The sequence below is a fragment of the Zosterops lateralis genome, assembly GCF_965231275.1.
Source record: "Zosterops lateralis genome assembly, chromosome: 2".
NCBI classification, from domain to species: Eukaryota; Metazoa; Chordata; class Aves; order Passeriformes; family Zosteropidae; genus Zosterops; species Zosterops lateralis.
In genome coordinates, this window is record NC_139763.1 from 61404566 (window position 1) to 61423160 (window position 18595).

At 40.0% G+C, this 18595-nt stretch overlaps 1 protein-coding gene across 10 annotated transcripts in view; it reads right to left on the reverse strand.

The window, feature by feature from the left end:
• ENOX1 (ecto-NOX disulfide-thiol exchanger 1) overlaps positions 1–18595 on the reverse strand; it is a 370196-nt gene that overhangs the window by 5187 nt on the left and 346414 nt on the right. For all 10 annotated transcript variants that reach the window (XM_083854594.1, XM_083854596.1, XM_083854591.1 and 7 more), the window contains 2 exons: positions 17691–17747; positions 1205–1307 (listed from right to left, as the gene is read on the reverse strand). In XM_083854594.1, the coding sequence (XP_083710720.1) occupies positions 1205–1307; positions 17691–17747 (160 nt within the window). The remainder of the gene's footprint in view (positions 1–1204; positions 1308–17690; positions 17748–18595) is intronic.

The following is an 18595-nucleotide window of genomic DNA, read 5'->3' on the forward strand; positions in this document are numbered from 1 at the left end:
AAATAGTGAATGACCTAGAAAAAAAGTTTGTTATTCTGTTCTTAAAATCCCACGCTTGTTGTCTGTCTTACAGAATGAATTTGAAAAGATCAAGTACTCTCCCCTACAATTAAAAGTTTCAGATTTAATTATAACAAGCAGAATTCAATCAAGTCATACATTTCTGTACATTCCACTGTTTTGCATCTCACTAGTCACAGGGAGTTTGTGTACTAAGCATTTTAAATGTTTAAATACATTCTTCACTTTCAAATGACCTCTTAGGTCTGAACTGAACTTGTGAACTGCTGAATCTGGGCCTCAGCAATAAACCAGCAATCTTCCTGGTGCCTAGGTGTTGAAAATGAGTTGCATCTAAACAAACTAAGGTAGCTTTGGAACTGTAATTTATCAGAATACCAATGATTGTGAAAAGACCAAACCAAAGAAATTAAACCTGTTCTTTCAGGTCAACATATCTGTTGCCATACCACAGGGTACCCTTTGGAATTGTGGGCCTTTGTGCTCCCTGAAAACCCACCCAACTGAAACCAAATGCAAAATATGCATGGGTCTAAATGGTGCATGTTCCCTCCAAGGGTACATGGGTACAGCCAGTTCTGTGGCTAATTGTCTGATACCAGCTAGCTGGCCCACTGCCTATAAGCTTTAGCTTTAGGCACTATCTAAAAGTTTATTTTAAAAATTTTATTCTATGTAAAGGGTATGACAGTCCTTGTGGTATTCTTTATAAATATTCATATTGCTAATTCCCTCACCTAATGTCAAAGGCATAAATCTGGCTTGTTTAATACATGCAGTATATGTATTTTTTGCTTGGTAATTTACTAATATTATTTCCATCCCCTTCTTCTTCACCACTTTGTCTAATAATCATATAACAAGCTACATAACTCTGGCCTGCTAAATCTTGATGCAAATAAAGTCATCATATATTCATGCTTCAAGTCTAAATGCAGATCCTGCAATTTTCTTCATACCTGAAATCCTTTCATTAAACTGCAGAAATTTTCAGAAAGGCAAAGTTCACTTGTATTTTAGGATTTTTCTTACTAAAAGCTATTCTGAACACAGATTTAAAAAAAGTCTATTTTTTTTTCTTTTTTTCTTGTATGAGCACAAAGATCTGTGTAGAGATATGTGCAAAATAGAAACCTGTTAGAAGGCATTTGGTTCTCAAAAATCTTCTTTGGGGTTATCTTACCTATTAACAGTGCCTCTTTCTCTGATTTTAGACCTGGGCTTCGTTTCTCTGAGGTTTTTTCTCTGTCCTGGTTGACCAATGCTACTGTCAATACATTGATTTCCTATAAAGTTTTAAAAAAAACAAACAGGTGGTCATGAAGATTTTATTTACCTCGATTAAACTTGTCTGCTTCCTTTCAACTCTATAAAAAAATTCATTACTTTAATTCACATCTAAAGACAAGACAATTATAAATAATTGATTTGTTTACAGAATATTAAGACACATTTTGAACTACCTTTATGCCAAGTGCTGACAAGAAGAGAAATTTTGCTTGCAGAGTAAGTAATAACTTTGTTGCTAGTGCTTCTTCATTATAACAGCTGGAGAGATTGTGCCATAAAGTGTGGGGATGGTCAGAAAACTCACATTTTGTAGCTATTAAAGCTATAAACCAAGACCGCCTCCAGGGAACATGGATGGAGACATTCAGCTACAGTCATAAGAGTAAATTCAGCAGTCACTAACATTTCTGGCTACTAGAGCACAACCCTCTGCCCTCTTCCACTCTGCAAACAGTGCCTGGCATGACATTGGCCACCCCAAACAATTCTCAAGCATGTTTTGGGGGTCAGCATATTTCAGGAAGATCATTCCTAAGAGGTGGCTTGCATAAAGCTATCTTGTTTAAGGACTGAAAGAGCACCAACCTGAAGGGCAAACAAGCCAAGGCTCCTATTTGGAGCTCTTTTTTTCTGGAATCAGGTGTCCTGAACCACTTAAATTTCATCTGAGAGATCACATAGCAGATGCTCCATCAGAAGTACCCAGGCAGTTGAGTGACTGGGTATATATGAAGTAAATATTTTTTTTCCAAGGGATGCAAGTGGCCTTGGAGTATATTGCACAATATTCAAGCATATCCATGGGCTGTTTCCATGGAGTAGCCAACGTGCAATAACTCATTCCTCAGTGAGGCAGTGACTCATGCTGCTGCATCTGCTCTGTGAAATGCTCAGCAGTTCCATGCAAAACCTTGGAGGCAGAGAGCATGGCGCTGGAGACACAGTGGTGTGAGGTGGGACTGTGAAGGAATGGTGCTCTTGTTCTGTTTGAGGGAGTCAAGGTAAGCTGCTGGAGGTTGTGTGGGACTGGGCAGCCTTAAATGCAATCAAATATGTACTATTTGGTAAAATGATGTGGCTCATTTAGGACACACCCATGGCATGGTGCCTTGCTCCAAAATTTTTGGCAAGCATTTTTGGCAGTGAAAGAGGGACACTGGGCTTGGGTTGCTCTGAGGCATTTCTGAAGGTGTGAATAATCCATGCTAAAAAAAGGCATAAGCTCCAAAGTATGTCAAATGTGCCTCTTTGTGGATGACTAAAGTCTTCACAGTCTGTGTGATTGGTAAAAAGAGTCACATGCTTTCTCATTTTTAATTGAAAAAGAAAAAGAAACAACAAAAAGCATAACCCCAACCCCTCCAGTGACATAGTCTGTGCTCTTCATAGGCCTGCTCCAAGGGGCAGCTGCCGGATAGGCGGCGCCTGATGGCTCAGATGCATCGTGGCTTCAAGTGTTCCTTCATGTCACGAAGGAGAACAAGCTGCCATGTGCCAGCTAAGGAACTCTATGTGCACACAAGTGACACACATGCACATGTGCATCCTCAGCCCCCAGCACCAAGGGGCTCTGACAGGCCCTGGCCCCGACTGAACGAGGCGTGTGGCCCATTGGGCCATCTGGGGGTTTTTGCAGCTGTAATGGCCAGCTGAGGCATTTCTCCCAGCCACAGATCTATGTGCAGTTGTGCACGTCAGCTTTTGCTGGATTTTTAGTTAGTAGAGATCAAACAACTTTTTAGTTGTGTATTTTAGTATAGGGAGTCTGGAGTTAGTTTAGGGAGTCTGGAGTTCAAGAGTTCGCAGTGATCCCCTCTTAAAATAATGGTGGTGCTCTGACAGCTACATCACCTTGCCACTAACACTCCTGTAGTGTTGTAGTGCACAAGGCACATTATAGCAGCAGCAGCATGCTCGAAATTGTCCAGCACTGTCAATTCCCCTCCTAACAGAGCCAAAGACTAATGCAAATTCTGGTCTACTGCTGACCATGACATCCAAAAGCAGTGAAAGGAAACCCAGGCAAGAAACTGAAATAAAAGGTGTTTATGTGACTTTCTCCAAGAGGGCAGTAATGACAAGGGGGTTACATATCAGAACAGAGCTGAATGAGAGATTTCGTGATACTGCAGCAGAAAAACAGATCAGCATATGCCACCAGAGCTTGTATAGATTAAGATGTAACTTTGACTTCATCAGAGATAGAAAAGCAGTCTAAAAATAGAAACTCCTGAAAGAGGAAGGTGGGAGCAGAGAGATGTGTATTTGATGTAACAGGCCCCAAACACAGCATACTAGCAGTTTCAGGTGGGATCAGGAGTTTTGTCAAGCAGTGACGCAGCAAAAGAGACTATAATCCCATTGGGAGCAACAAACAGATGGATTCTCATTTAATGCCTAGATTTGAGCCTGTGCAGAATGTTTTCTATGATTTATAGGACAGTGTAAATGGATGCTAAAGGAAGTCACATCAAGTCTTCCTTAGCTGTATGTTGGAACAGAAGATAAAAGAGTAAAAAAAACTTTTATGGGGAAGCCCGAGGAAATGAGTGGCAAAGATAGATACTCAGCAAACCACTGGCTTTAGAAGAAAGCTGAAGATTCTTGGAGGCTTTAAAAGGAGAGGTTTCTGCCATCCAATGCTACCTGCCTCACAGAAGATAATAAATTAGATCACTCTGATGTATTCAGCTGTCAAAAGAAGTTTGCACAGGCCATGAGAAAATACAGGGTATGCATAGTCACATAAAGCAGATCAGAATTCAGTAGCAGTGCTGCTAGGAATTAATAGTGGTTTAAGAGAAATGGCATAATTGGGTCTAAAAAATGGGTGTGAAATTCACCCAGAAACTGGGCTAATTATAGCATAAGTGAAAACCTTAAGAATCTGACAGCATACTGCAGATACAAATCTCATACCTATGAAGACTTTACAACAAATCCTCATGCAGTTAATTTACACTTTTTTACAGGCACTACTTATGTCAACCCATAGAAACAAGACTTTTAAGAGTACAAAGGTGAATGAGGCAATAAATAATTTTTAAAAATCCAGTTAGGTCACCTCTCTGACATGAGAAAAAGTTACTGATCACCAGATGCCTGAGGAAAAATATTTAATATATACTGCATCACAGTTATTTCCTTTCTTTCCTGGAGACCATTCTTTATTTGGCAAATTATATTTTTGAGGCCCTAAGCAGTCTCCTTTGGCAGGTTTCATTATAAAATGAATATTTTGCTACCATCTGTCAGTTACTGCATTAAAGGACAAGAACACAGCTGAGCATGTGCAAACTGGTATTTATTAGAAATGAAATGACCTTGCAAGAATTAAACACTGTATGTGAAAGGCATTATTCAGGTTAAATCACACCTGGAGATCATTAGGGACCTGATCCTATTTACTATTCACAAATTACGTCAGGTATTGGAAAACAAGGAGGACCAATTTGACGACAAAAGCTCCAGAGCTGCTCAGTGTGATTGCAACCGTTCTGTGTGATGTCTCACTATTGCCAACTTAGAGCTTTTTCGTGCAAATGACACTTTAATCCATCAGCAGGTGATGAAAAGACATGAATTTTCCCCATGGGATTGAAATCCCTATGGTCCTGCAGATATCCCTTGGAACCAGCATTTTGATTCAGCATTTGAACCAGGAAGGGAGAAACAGAGAGTCTTTCTGGAAAACTTTCAGGAGAACTTGCTAGATGAAACAAAGGACAGCAAATAACAGTTCTATCCCATGGACTAATAATTTCCACAAGCAGACTCTGACACCATCATTGACACAGAGCTGATAGCTGTGGAGAGTCATACACGGCACTTTTGCACATGGATGTATAAAGCCTGGCTGTAAGGTGGGAGACAAGTTAGGTTTTCATCATTCACTCCAGTACCCTGGATTCTTTTGGAAGAGGCATAGGCAAAAATACATTGCTCCAAAGGTTGCCTAGTATCACTGTCCAAAGAGCAGTTTGGTCTAACACTGGAGACACAGCAAATGAGAGAGTGACTCTTGAGAGAAATGCATTTGCCAAAGACACAGAGCTCCTGAAGAGTAGAAGAGGTGTGGTGATATTCTACCGAAGATAGTCACAGATCTGTAAGAAAAAAAGGCTAGCTCTGCACTCCAGGGCTCTAGCAGATCAGAAAGCTCCTGATATTCAGGCTGAATAACTTGGATCTTTCTTTCCTTTATAGATTTTCTTTTTTTCCCTATGGGAAAGTAAGATATTAAATAAAAAGTTCTCTGTCTAGATAGCATCAATCCTCTTCAGGTCAGTCTTGAACTAGTGAAAAAAAAGGGAGACAATATAAAATACTTGTTCTTGCCTGAAAATATGTGCTAGCCAGCATCCCTAAAAAGCGGGGGAGTGAGGACTTGATATTCTCCATAAACACTGAGCAAGAGTTGAACAGAGCTTGCACAGTAGCTGCCCTACCTGGAAACTTCTCTGGCCAGAGTGCAGTTCTATACCATCTGTTGTTCAGGCCTCTGCTTTGAAAAGCAGAATACAGGATTTAATGAATGTGACATTGAAGATACCTGACATGTGCCCAGGATGCAATGACATTCAAAGAGATGAAATATTTCCTCCACTCTCTGGGTAACAAGTATTTGGTAATTATCTTTGAATCTAGAGGGAATGATGTCTGCTTGCATACTGTCTTCAAAGACCTCATTTTCTTCGTTGTATTTTATGAAATTCTGAATGATTGTGTGGTGAGGGGGTAAAAATAATACTGTGTTTTCTGAAAGGCCCAGTAAAAATCCCATAAACCTACCAGCCTCTGGAAAAGTTTACATTTTTACTATATGTACAAAGCAAATTGTCTGAGGCATTAAAATAGTGGCAGGAAAAGGAAAGACTTGATGTTTGTCACAGCAGGAAAAACAGAGCAACGGCTGGATGTTGTTAGATGTAAGGGATACGCCACACTTTCTCATCAGCCAGGGGATTTATGAGAGAAAATGAGTAGGAGGAGAAAAAAACTATATATCTGAAACGTAAGCAAAAATCTTGCAGGCTATTAACGGCAGGCCAGAGAGATGCTGTAAGCTTGGAAATAAAAGGTAATTTTAAAATCCTGATAAAAGAAAGAGCCATGCACAGATGATACCAAATCCACAGCCTATAAGGTATTGAAAGGCATTGGTGTGATTGCTCTGAGCAGACAGAACTGGGGTTGGACTTCAGGTGAGTTTGCCCAAACTGCTTATAGAGGACCAGGAAGGTTTGACTGCAAACTTGGGTAGAAACTGGTCTGCAGCATGAAGAACTGTATGTATTTAATTTATTTGCATTTATCTGTGAACCTCCTATGGTTCTGGTATGGGTGGGTTTGCTTTGCTAGTCTTTCTTTAAACATACTTCAGAACTACATCTGAAAATTTAATCTTGCAGTTTTGACCTGAGTGGAGCATAATTCAATAACCAATCAAGTGAATGGAAGTCTTGCAATACTTCCAACGCACATCAAGTCAGGCATCTTAAATTTATGGGGACATGCAAGGTTGAGGTACAGGACAACTTCTGACAGCTTAGCATGGTTGTCAATTGAGAATGGGCTACTGTCCTTGTCTGTGTTCTTATCCATGGTGAATTCAAAATTATTCAATCCAAGTTGAACTAAGCTACAGGGAAAGAGCTTATTTAAATTTAACTTAAATCAAATTTCCTTGCAAATGTGGCAATGTATGAGTACACTCACAGGCAGTGATTGTGACTCAGATGATCACAGCATCAGAGAATCAGACAGATGACCTTGAGAGATCTCTAGTCCAACCTCCTGCTCAGAGCAGAATCAGCTGCAGTGGCAGAGCACATTGATGTGCAACAGAAAGGCAGCAATCCAATGGCTCAGCAGTTTCTCTGCAACATCCCAGTCTTGCACCCTTATAAACAGAGAGGTGCCTCTGTGCCCTGCAGAAGGGATTTTCCAACCACCATTGCTTGTTCCACCCTTGTGACACTTGTGACTCCACTCTTATTTCCACAAACACAAAGGAGCATAGAGGTACCGTTACAGACTGGGAAAATGTGATAACCTAATCAGAGAAAGCAGAGTCCCCCAGTCCAGCTCCTCCCAGGGCTGTCACCGGAAACTGTCAGCTCCAGGGGCTGAACATGACAGAGAGAACATCAGTCCACCTCTCTGAAACATCCTACAGCCTGAGGGAGCATTGCCTGTAGGAATACATGACTTGTGGGATGCAGAGCATTCTAGGATTGTACAAAACCTAGTTGAGTGTCCTCAGCAGGGGAAGAAGTAGCAGAAAAAGATCATGGTTGTTTGGGAGGGGATAAAAGGGAGTGATCACATGTAATCAGGTTGCTGGTTAGTACACTTGTCTGGCCATGGCAGGCCCTTATCAGTGTATAACACACATTAAACTAATTTCTCTTTTCTGGGTGAGGGACTCTGTTCTGTGTGCATGGGAGGACTGTGAGGGCATCTGAGCAGAGCAGCTAGAGTGGGATCAGCAGAGAGCCACTGCAGCCTGGAGTGCTGCAGTTAGAGAGACCTGGGAGTCCAAGCCACCAAGTAGGGACACCATGGAGCCTGGGGAATAGCTAAATGACTTGTGTAGGCATGTATGTGTGAGGAGCCAGTTATGGGACAGCCTGAGAGTCAAAGTCCAGTTTCTAGAGAGATTCACTTTGTGCATACGTTTAAGTCTGCACATGGATTTCCCACTAATAGACCTTTACCATGACCAGCCAGAAAGGGCTGTTTGTGTACCTCAGTGCTGTCCATGTTTACAAAGACTGAGTTTGCACTGATCTGTGTGGCTGGCCATGTGTATATAGATGGACACATGTGATGCATGTGTTGTACATGGGTGTTCTTCCCCACACCTGTGAGGAATATGTGCTCAGTGCAGCTGCAGGTTGATTCCATGGAGCTGTGACCACCTTGTCTTTGTCAGGCTGCCAGGATTCGGCATCTCCCAAAACCAGTAATACTTGGTTTGGGCCAAATGTCTCTAATTCTTTCTTTAATGGAACTTGTTCCCCTTCCTCAGCTACACACTATGCTGTGATGTGTGAAAATTTGGTTGAGTATCTGAACTCTGAAAGTAACTTTAAATTGTTCTAACTTAAATAAATACTCTGTGCGTTACATAGCTTTCTCCTAATCTGTCCCCTTCAGTGACTGTTTCTGACTCTCTGCTGACTACTGCTCTAAAAATACTCTGACTAGAAAATTGCTCATAATTTCGATTAATATCATTCTTTTGTTGCTTCAAATGAATTATCTTGTGCTGATGAATTAACTATTTCCTAGAAAGTTTATCTTTTATATGGTCCTGGCTCCTCACAGCCTAAGAATTGATTTTAGAAAAGTGGCTAGCACTAAGTTGAATGGCCTTGTGACACACTGTCAATATGCAGAGAGGTTTCTTGGCCTTTTCTATTTGTACTGGAATAACTCAGTTTACAGTGAAAATTTGCAGCGGTGTATCATATATGAAAAGATTAAGGCAAGAAATGAGGCATCCAACCATCTGCCCAAAACCAGAGCTCTCACAGTAGCTAGTGCCAGTAGCTAGTGCCACTGTTAAGAGTTAGCACCAGGTCAAAAATTAATTTAAAAAGCCTTTGCTTTTCAGTGTTTTTTCCCAGGGTCTTACAAGATCCTTCTCCTTCTACTACCTACCCCGTAATGCAGAAGGACATATTTGCTATATGCTGCACTGCTGGTAAATATGACTGGTCTATCATTAGAAATGATAGACACCAGGTTTCTTCTTTTCATTCAAATCAAGCCTAAACTTGGTAACTTATTTTGTTCTATGCAAGAAGCCAGTGTTGGTTTTGTCATAAACAGCACATTGTAAAGCACTTTTAAAGGACACTCATATAGAAATTTACTTTAAAAATACACTAATACAGTATTTACTATTATTGTAAATTTAAGAATGCACTGAAATTAACAAATAAATGGTTAAAAACTTGAAAAATTATCTGGCATTAAATCATATGAACAGCAATGTAGACAAATTAGAACTGTGAATATAAGACCTTGTGTATGAAAAACTTCAAATGGATGGATCTAAGGTTTGTTTATCTGATTTATTCTACATAATAGAAGCATTTTCAGGAGTGAAGATTAACTGTATTATGATGCTCTTGACATCCTATTTTTCTGATCCATTTGCCAGAGAGATGCTTTCAACTTTTTCATTATAAAGCTTTTACTATTGTAACTTTCACCTGCTGAGTTTTAGGCAACTAGCAATAATTTGAAAATGCTTTTCTCATTGAAACAATCTTTTTATATTTTTTTCATTGTATTTGAGCACATTTATTTTATGGGAATGTACATATGCAAAATACAGATGACTAATAGGAAAGTTACTTCATGCTCATTTTTGAAAGTATGATCAGGTTGTTTCATTTTCTAAAGCTGGATTTATGTGTAGGCTCCTGATGTCTTAACACAGATGTTTTACGTGATGTGAAAGTGGTTGCTTTGCAAGATAAAAGGTAATTGTCATTTTGCACAATTTGTTTTGGGGAATTGCAGCAAACCACTGGTTGACTGAATGAAAGCATCACTTGCCCACCAGCTCTGCAGAAGTCATTTTAGGAGGAGGTACTTTATGTTTACTTGAGATTCAGAATTTGAGAAAAACCTTTGAAATGCCCTTTTTTTTTTTCCCTTCTGAGACTTGTAGAAGTTTTGAAAATTACTTTGTTGAAATAAATGAAGTAACAGGCAGGGCCTTAAATGTGTTATGAGAGTGAATGGTTTTCTTCATGGTTTTGTATTTGAAAGATAGTAACTTTAGGAATCTCCACATCTGAATATGCAAAAAGTACTTAAACACTTTGGAGTCCTTATTCCTTTGGAGTAGATCTTGATGAGGATGAAAAGCTCTTTCTGAGATTCCTTAGAGGGACTTGGGAATATTGTTGGATGAGAAGATCAACATGACCAAGCAATGTGAGCTTGTAGCCCAGAAAGACAATTGTATCCTGGGCTGCATTAAAAGAAGAGTGGCCCGCAGGGTGAGGGTGGGGATTTTGCCCCTTTGCTCTGCTCTGCTCTGGTGAGACCCCACCTATAGTGCTGCATCCAGCTCTGGGGCTCCCACAATCAGAAGGACATGGACCTGCTGGAGCAATGTCAGAGGAGGGTCATGAAGACGATAAGAGGGCTGGAGCAATTATCCTGTGAGGACAGGACAGTTGGAGTTGTTCAGCCTGGAGAAGGGAAGGCTCTAAGGAGAGACCTTAGAGCATCTTCACATACGTAAAGGGGGCTGCAAGAGAGCTGGAGAGGGACTTTTTACAAGACCATGTTGGAACAGGACAAGTAGAAATGGCTTTACACTGACAGGGCAGGTTTAGATGAAATTCAAGGAAGAAATTCTTTACTGTGAGGGTGGTGAGACACTGGCACAGGCTGCCCAGAGAAGCTGTGTACACTCCATTCCTGGAAGTGTTCTAGGCCAGACTGGATGGGACTTTGAGCAATCTAGTCTAGTGAAAGTTGTCTCTGCCCACGGCAGGGGACTAGAACTAGATGATCTTTAAAGCCCTTTCAAATGAAAACCATTCTATGAAGAATGGCTCTTGGAAATACTGAAATTTCTTTCTCACTTCTGCCACTTTTTTTCCTGTCCATTCCTTGAAAGCTGGTTGGAAGGTGCACGAGTGTGATGTACAACCCCCAGGACTGCAGTAGCAGGTTTGTGGCTGAAGCAGAGGTGGCTCATCATCCTTCAGGTGGTTGCGGGGGAGCCTGAGTGCTCTGACAAGCCAATCTGCCTTGCACACTGTGTGGGTTAAGCACACAGCTGCATATGTATAAGGCTGAATGTTATTCCTCACTAAAAATGACAGGATGACTCCTGTGTACGTGTGCAGTATAAATACTTGGGGAAAATGCTTTGGGATGAAAGGTTCCACATAATGATCAGATATTATTAAAATGTCAGGTAGCTCTGGGCATTGAAGATCCGTCTCCCTGTGGAGCTCATAAGAAATTTAAAGTTAAAAAAACTTTTGCAATTTGCTGAGTGGGTGGCTGAATGGGTTTTATCATTGTGTCTCAGAGTTCTCTTTCTCCTCCCTCAGAAGATCAGAATTCACTGCAATCAAAAGCCAAGTCACTCTGACACTCTTAATTAGGGACAAGGGAAGTAGTGTGATTTCTTACTGCACATTAACAAAGGGGTTATTGCTATAGCCCAGATCCACTTCAGGCAGCACATTCTGTGTCAGAATATACCTTAGTCTGCTCCCTATTTGTTCCCTGTAGGGTTCAATCATGGGTGGAATCTCAGAGACTGTGATTTAGACAGCAGAGACATCTGTACCATGCTAATGAAACTCTCACTGTCTTCTGAAATGGCAAACCAGGGCTGGGGTGACAAAGGGGGAACTCGGGGAGATTTGATCTACCAGTGTAAAAGAACTTCTGAAGGCTGAGTGGGCTCTTTGATATCATCCTAAACAGCCTGTTAAGCTCCTGCTACTTTTCAGGCCTCGTGGTATTGAATTCAGGAGGTGGTCATTCCTCACGCCTGTCGCAGTAAGTAGGAAAGCTGCTGATCTGCGAACGGTCAGAGCTGCTTGAATCTATCATGCTCCATGTGCCTTAAATTGAAGGAAATGAGAAGAAATCAGTGATGGAGGGGCTACAAATAAACGTCTGGAATAGAAAAGGTTGGGAGTAGAAAGAGTCACAGCCACCCCTCACCCCCAGCCCCACCGGGACAGAAGAACCTAAATACAGACCATAAATGAGTCTCTCCAAAGCCCCCTTGACAGCTCCAATCAAATCAAGGTAAGGGTCCTTGCACCTTCTCCTAATGACACAATACACCCATGATGAGAAACCAAACCCCACTTCTCTCTTCTCAAGGAGCTATCCTCATCCCTGCACTCTCCATTATTCCTGCCTTCTCTCTTTACACAGTTGCAGAAGGGAGCAGTTACAACAAAAGGGGCTGGAGGATGTCGTCCCTGAATTTCTTGCTTTCAAGTGTTTGGGTCTTTGCAGCACCTTCTCACGCTGCTTCATGTAAACAATGTTGTATTCTTAGAAATTATCTCTATGTTTTGCATTCTTGTTCTCTGAGAGAGAACTTGACTGATGGTCATATTGACCAATGGAGTCAAGAGGTTGTAACCTCTTTGGGCCAATCTTGGCCCTCTGTACAAAATGTATATAAGCCTATTGGAGTCAAATAATAAAGAGCTTTCCATGATTCACCAAGCTGCTGCATGCTGTCCTCTGTGAAGGTCCACTCCCACGTCACAACGTGTTGCCCCTCTAAAGGCTGGGGTAACAGGAGGGTGCCCATAGTCCGTGCTCTTTTCTTCTCAGGTGTGGCAGAGAGACAACCCTCAACTTCTGACATTCCCTGCAGGACCCTTTCCTTATCCTTTAAAGCATCCAGGTGTCATCATCTCAGTTTCTGCAGTGCCTAGTCACACCCATGTGCTCCAGAAACGCCTGCTGCAAGGCCAGAGGACCTCACTGGGGGGAGCCCAAGGGGGTTTTCTGGCCTGTAACTTCAGACTCAAATTGCTCTTATATAAGCCATATTGAGCACATTTTTTATTGCAAGCCTGTGCTCTTCTGGGAAGAGCAAGCCTTTTGAAGAGTGAGATAACCAGGAAACGACTGTTGCACGCACAAGGAAGTGAAGCAGAAGAATCAGCATTCACTTGGAATCTTCATCACTAAAGATGACCAACTTCTTCCCACACTCCCAAACTACAGGGATGATTTTGCACTCTTCTAGCTCCTACTCTTCTCCCTGTGTTCAGGACCCTTTCCATCTCACCTCAATCATCAATGTGATGCTGCCACACTTAGTGGAGCTGCCACATCAAATGGCATGTGGGTACTAACACGTACAGTAATACGAGACATTCACAGGCTGCACCTTTGGATGCCTAAATTAAATCTTTGCACAGTGAAGTACAAGAAGTGAACAAGTGATGAGTTTGATGGAATTACAGACTTTTCCAAAAGTGTAAGGAGGTCAGCTTTTTAAATCTTTGCCTGACTTGTTGCAGAAGTAAGCCTCACTTAAGAACCATCTTTTCTTTGATGAAGATCATCAGTAATTAAACTACTCTATGAAAAGACAAATCTAGGGCGTAGTTAGGAATATCATCACTTTCAGTGTAATATAAAGTGAGAAATGCAGTGGTACACCCCCACTCCTCAGTGTCAGGGGTCATCTGGAAACTGCTTTAAAAGCAAATATAAAAGACAAAAATTAAAGGAAGAATCAACATTAAATGTAAGATGCTTGGTTGAACTTGAGAAACGCTCTGACAACAGCTTTAAGCATTCAAATGGAAAAATGCATCCCTACTTAATATTATTGATTTCTTGTCTGGTGAAAAACCCACAGAACATTGTGTCCAAGCTGTGGGAGACACTAACTGAAGGCAGACAAACGAATGCGGTCAAAGTCGGTACTTTGTTCAAACAACGAAACTCGAACAGAACAAAAGCTGGTCAAAAAATCCTTGTGGTGAAATCAGTTTCACTCTCTGAAGAAGATCCATTTTATTATGTCTTGGTGATAATGAGATAACCCTGAAAGTCTTCTGGTGAAATTCTGACTTTTTAACCTGATGGAAATTTCTTTAGTGACTTCAACAATGTCAGGACTTTGCCATGAAATTGCAACTGGCATTCAGAATGCTTCTGGGACCATTACCCATGTCTTGCTTTGGTCTGAATGTGGCAAACTGATACTCTTGATTACAATTTTGCACAACTTTTACAAAGGGTAGGATTTATTCACAGCAGCTATTCAAGGAAGGCAGATAGCTGACAAGGGAGAGCAACAAACTTTTGGAAGATCACTAAGTAATTCTAAAATGAGATGTATGTAAAAAACATCTTCCTTCACCATTTACAGTAGAGAGATACCATGGATGTTAACCTTCTGAACCCCAGACCAGGGATGTATTCACTGTACTGGCATGCAGTACCACATCTATACTGAATTCAGCAGTGATCAAAAGGACATCTTTGATCAAAGCACAGAATTAATTTATGTAATAGAGGCTTCACAGAAAGCCACTGAACTTACAGAAAGAGTAGAAGAATAAATTGTCTTTGTAGAGTTAGTTACAAAACATGTGATTAGCAGTTTTAGTTTGCAAAATGGTCTCTAATCGAGCACAGCTCCCAAGCAAGATTATTGCTTTCATGTTGGGAGTATTCAGGTCCCACGAGTCTGGGAACATCCTTGCAGAGGATTATATCTGAAACTATGATTGTCCATTGGTCATTATTTTCACTTCAGTTAAGATAGAGACGTGAATGAAATACCATTATGTGCAGCAATGAAGAGGTAATGAAAAGTGGGTCAGATTAGAAGCAAGGACTGATCTATTCCAAAGCACAGGCCTGATGGAAATGAGCACTCAGTGACAGCACCTCTGGCAGTGCTGGCTGTTGAAGTCTCTGTTAACATCAGGCCAGAATTTCGGGCTTTGTGTACTGCCTGAGCCCGACATTTGGCCTTTCTTGACACAGAGCAGAGCTGGGAAATGTCAACAGCCATAACAAATATTACTGCATGTACCTGGAAAATCACTCATGAAACACCCTTATGACTCTGCACAGAATGTTGTAAGATGGTTTTGCTTTCTGGAAATAACAGATGTACTGGCAATACACTAAAATTTTGGTGTACCCCACCCCCACAGATTTGTGTGTGAGCTGACAGGCAGGGAATGAGACACTGCAAATGCTCCAGCCCCTTAGTCAACTTAGTTAGTTTTCCTGCAAAAACAAGAGGAAAAAAAAAAAAAAAAAAAAAAAAAAAGAAGGTCAATTTGTAGGTTGGGCACCTATAAATTACTTCAGGAGGGAAGTTTTTATTTTGCCAAAGGTGTCCAGAACCTTATCTCCCTTTCAGGATGGTTTCACAATAATGAGTATGTAGAAGACCAGGATAGGTCTATGTATACATTTTCATCTATACCTGCTTTTGCTAAGAAAAATATTTCCACATTTTATTTTAAATAACACTGTCCTCTAATGTAGAAAATTATTCAGAGTAATGCCATCAGGAGAAATCCTGAGTGAAGAAAGTTATCTTTAAGGTTATAGTATGGGCTTTCCTGTTGTGTATGCACCGTGCCTAAAGTTTCTTCTGTCCTTTCTAGGAGCCTATTTTTCTACAGAGTAAGTAATCTAAATAGGCCACAGTGTGAAGATAAGATTGTGTGTTCAGTGTACAGGCATAAGTTGCCATTTTTCCTTACCAACACCTCCCACTATTGCTCGGCATGTAGAGGTATTTCATTTGCTGAATTCAACCTGTCATCTGTAACAAATATGTCCTAATCCAATTATATGCACCACCGTTCACTAAGAACCACATAGGAGACATCAAGCCTTCTTCTCTTTGATCAGCCCTGATTTGCGCAGTGGCCAGGGGCAAAACCCATGGAGTCTGCTGAGAATATATGTGGAGACAACCTGCAAGGCACAACACCTGAGTGCTACACATTTGATATAAATGACAATTGTTTAAAAGGCACTTCAGCTTCCATTTTACAAAGTTCATTATTGTAGCAAATGTTTTAACATCAGTTCTTTCCCTCTATTTCTCTATTTCCATTTGTACTGCTGTGCTTTCTCTGATTTCATGGTGGTATTATTGTTGAATACATGGCTGCGACTGTGACTCAGTAATTGTAACTATCTGGTTTCCCTCTTTGCCACTAATTTAGGTATTGACTTCTTTTCTAAAGAGTCATATATTGCTATGAGATCAGCTAGAGAAGAGCTCATGGAAAAGAGGGGCAGAAGACAGGGTTTCTATCCTATCGAAAATTCAGGAATCTGAGTAACTTCTACAATTACAAACTATATCAAAATATTACGTTTTGAAAAATTTACTATTAATCGATGATTCTGAAATATTTTGTTTGAGATATCTGTGAATGATGTACCAAAACACTCTCTTTACACAATTGAAAGGTTTCCTTATAATGTTATTTCAACCTTTATATTATATAAATATAAAACTTCTAAGCACTTCTGTTTATCCAATTACATATGAGCTGAAATGGTACAACTCGAAGCTCTCAGGTAATTTCCCTTTAAAACATTTCAATACTGCAAAATATTGTTTCATCCACATTTTTGGTGAGGAAGGAAGTTCTTTTAAAGACTTCCTAAGACTTTACATGTATATATTCCTCTAGGATTTCCTTTGGGAAACCTGCAACCAGCTAATGTACAATGGGCAGTTTTTAGCTAGTATACGTGAATATTTCAAGATCGTAGTTGGATTAATGTATTTTTGGTTTGCAAACAGAATATTTCAAAGGGGCAATGGGATGCTGTGGAGACAGACTGCAGCTGCAGATTTGTTGGAGCTATCAGACAATATTGAATGTCTCCTGTCCAAATGCTGAGAGCTACGAGGCTCTATCGACTTCACTGCGGAAACAGATCACAATGAATAAGATTTAAGAAAGGATTAAAAACCGAGGACAACATTTCCTTATCAAAAAAGCAGTTCACAAAATTTGAGCCTTCCATTCAAGTTTAAAATAAAACTGTTTTCCTGACTGAGCCACTAGACCACACATGGACTAAAATAGATGTTAAAATACATTATTGGTTAACTGTTGCTAGTTCACTTGGCCAGGAGGAAGATATTGTATATAATCAGTTTCAATATTCATCTGTTTATGACAAAGCAAAAGAATGCATGGTTTGGATGATAAACATAGCAGGAAACTTCCCTTTTTTTTCCCTCTTCCCCCCTTATGGAAATTGCTGTTTTGATTGCAATCATTAAGGGAATAACAGAAGCAAGTTTTTTTTGGTTTTTTGGCAGCAGGTTTTAAAAAACACAATCTTAAGAATCCTTTAATGTTTTTGGACAAAAAAATGATTCAGTGAAATAATTTAGTCCTCTTGTGAATATTAACTGTTTCAAAATTATAGACATATACGAACCACTTCACTTGGAACTGAAATATGGTCAGGCTTGCCCAGCTGCAAGGCGGCAGCCACAGAGACAAATGATATAACTTTGTAGCTTGAATAATCCTGGACAGGACACTAAGGAAAAGCATTTCTTTTGCAGTCGTTTCCATGGTATCTTTAACACCCACATACAGCAAGTAGGACACTGGCTGTTAAAGTCTCATCCAAATAAATCCTACAAAGTAAATTGCATGGAACCCAATTTATCTACCTTGAATGAAGTTTGCTGGGATTTGAACTTGTGGCTTCAAGAAAAAAACCCAGACATTTCAAACCTGATGTGCAAGTCATTCAGCCATTCTATCAGCTTTAAGACATGCATAGTAAATTTGAGACCACATGTACTAAATCTATACATAGATAAATGTACCTACATTTGCTTGAGATTCATCGTGCCCATTGATTTCTACTAATTCCTTGGCGCTTTTTAACTGCAAAGAGTGAAAAAAAAAAAACAAAACAGAACAAAACAAGCACATTACTTCAGTATTTCACACAGTTATCTTTGATTTATTTGAAGGAGCATTTTATAAAGCTTCCAATGAGAAAAACAGATGGAGCATATAATTCTAATGAGTTTTTGTTCAAACCATTTTGAAACCAACATACTTAAGGCTTGATAGGTTGGCCAAAAAAAAAAAAAAAAAAAAAAAAAAAAAAAAAAAAAAAAATTGGGTCATTATTTATTAAATAATAAGATTAGAAAGTAGTTTCAAGGCATAAAAGGTGTACAGATTTCTCTCTCAAGAATAATAAACAATTTAATTTCCCATTGTTGTTGCTATTAATTTAAACATTACAATATTCGAAAGTTGCCACTAGCTAAATAGTGTTTTGCCAATGATTACTTTTGAATGATATATTTTGAGGTAAGATGCTGAAGTACTGCTATACATTGTTTTCCTGACAACATACCTAAATAACTGACAAAGCTCCTGGGTATGATGGAAAAGGAGGGGAGATGCAGAACACCTTTTATTTAACCAGTGGCAGGAAGAACTCAGGAGACACTGCAAATATATGACCTGAACAAAACCTTTTTTTTCCCTCATGAATTAGCTTTTAGGGGAAAATCCAGGATTACATTGGGAATTGTAAAGATCACTCTCAGGAGATTTAAGGAAAGTCCTAGCTCACATCTTGAGCCACAGTGGAATATGCTGTCGTTTGTCCTATAATTGAGCAAACAGAGCAAATAGGAGACACGGCAGCTCACCTGAGCCTATAAGCCATGGAAGTTTCTACACTTAAATGAAACTCACAGAATCACTTGCTCTTT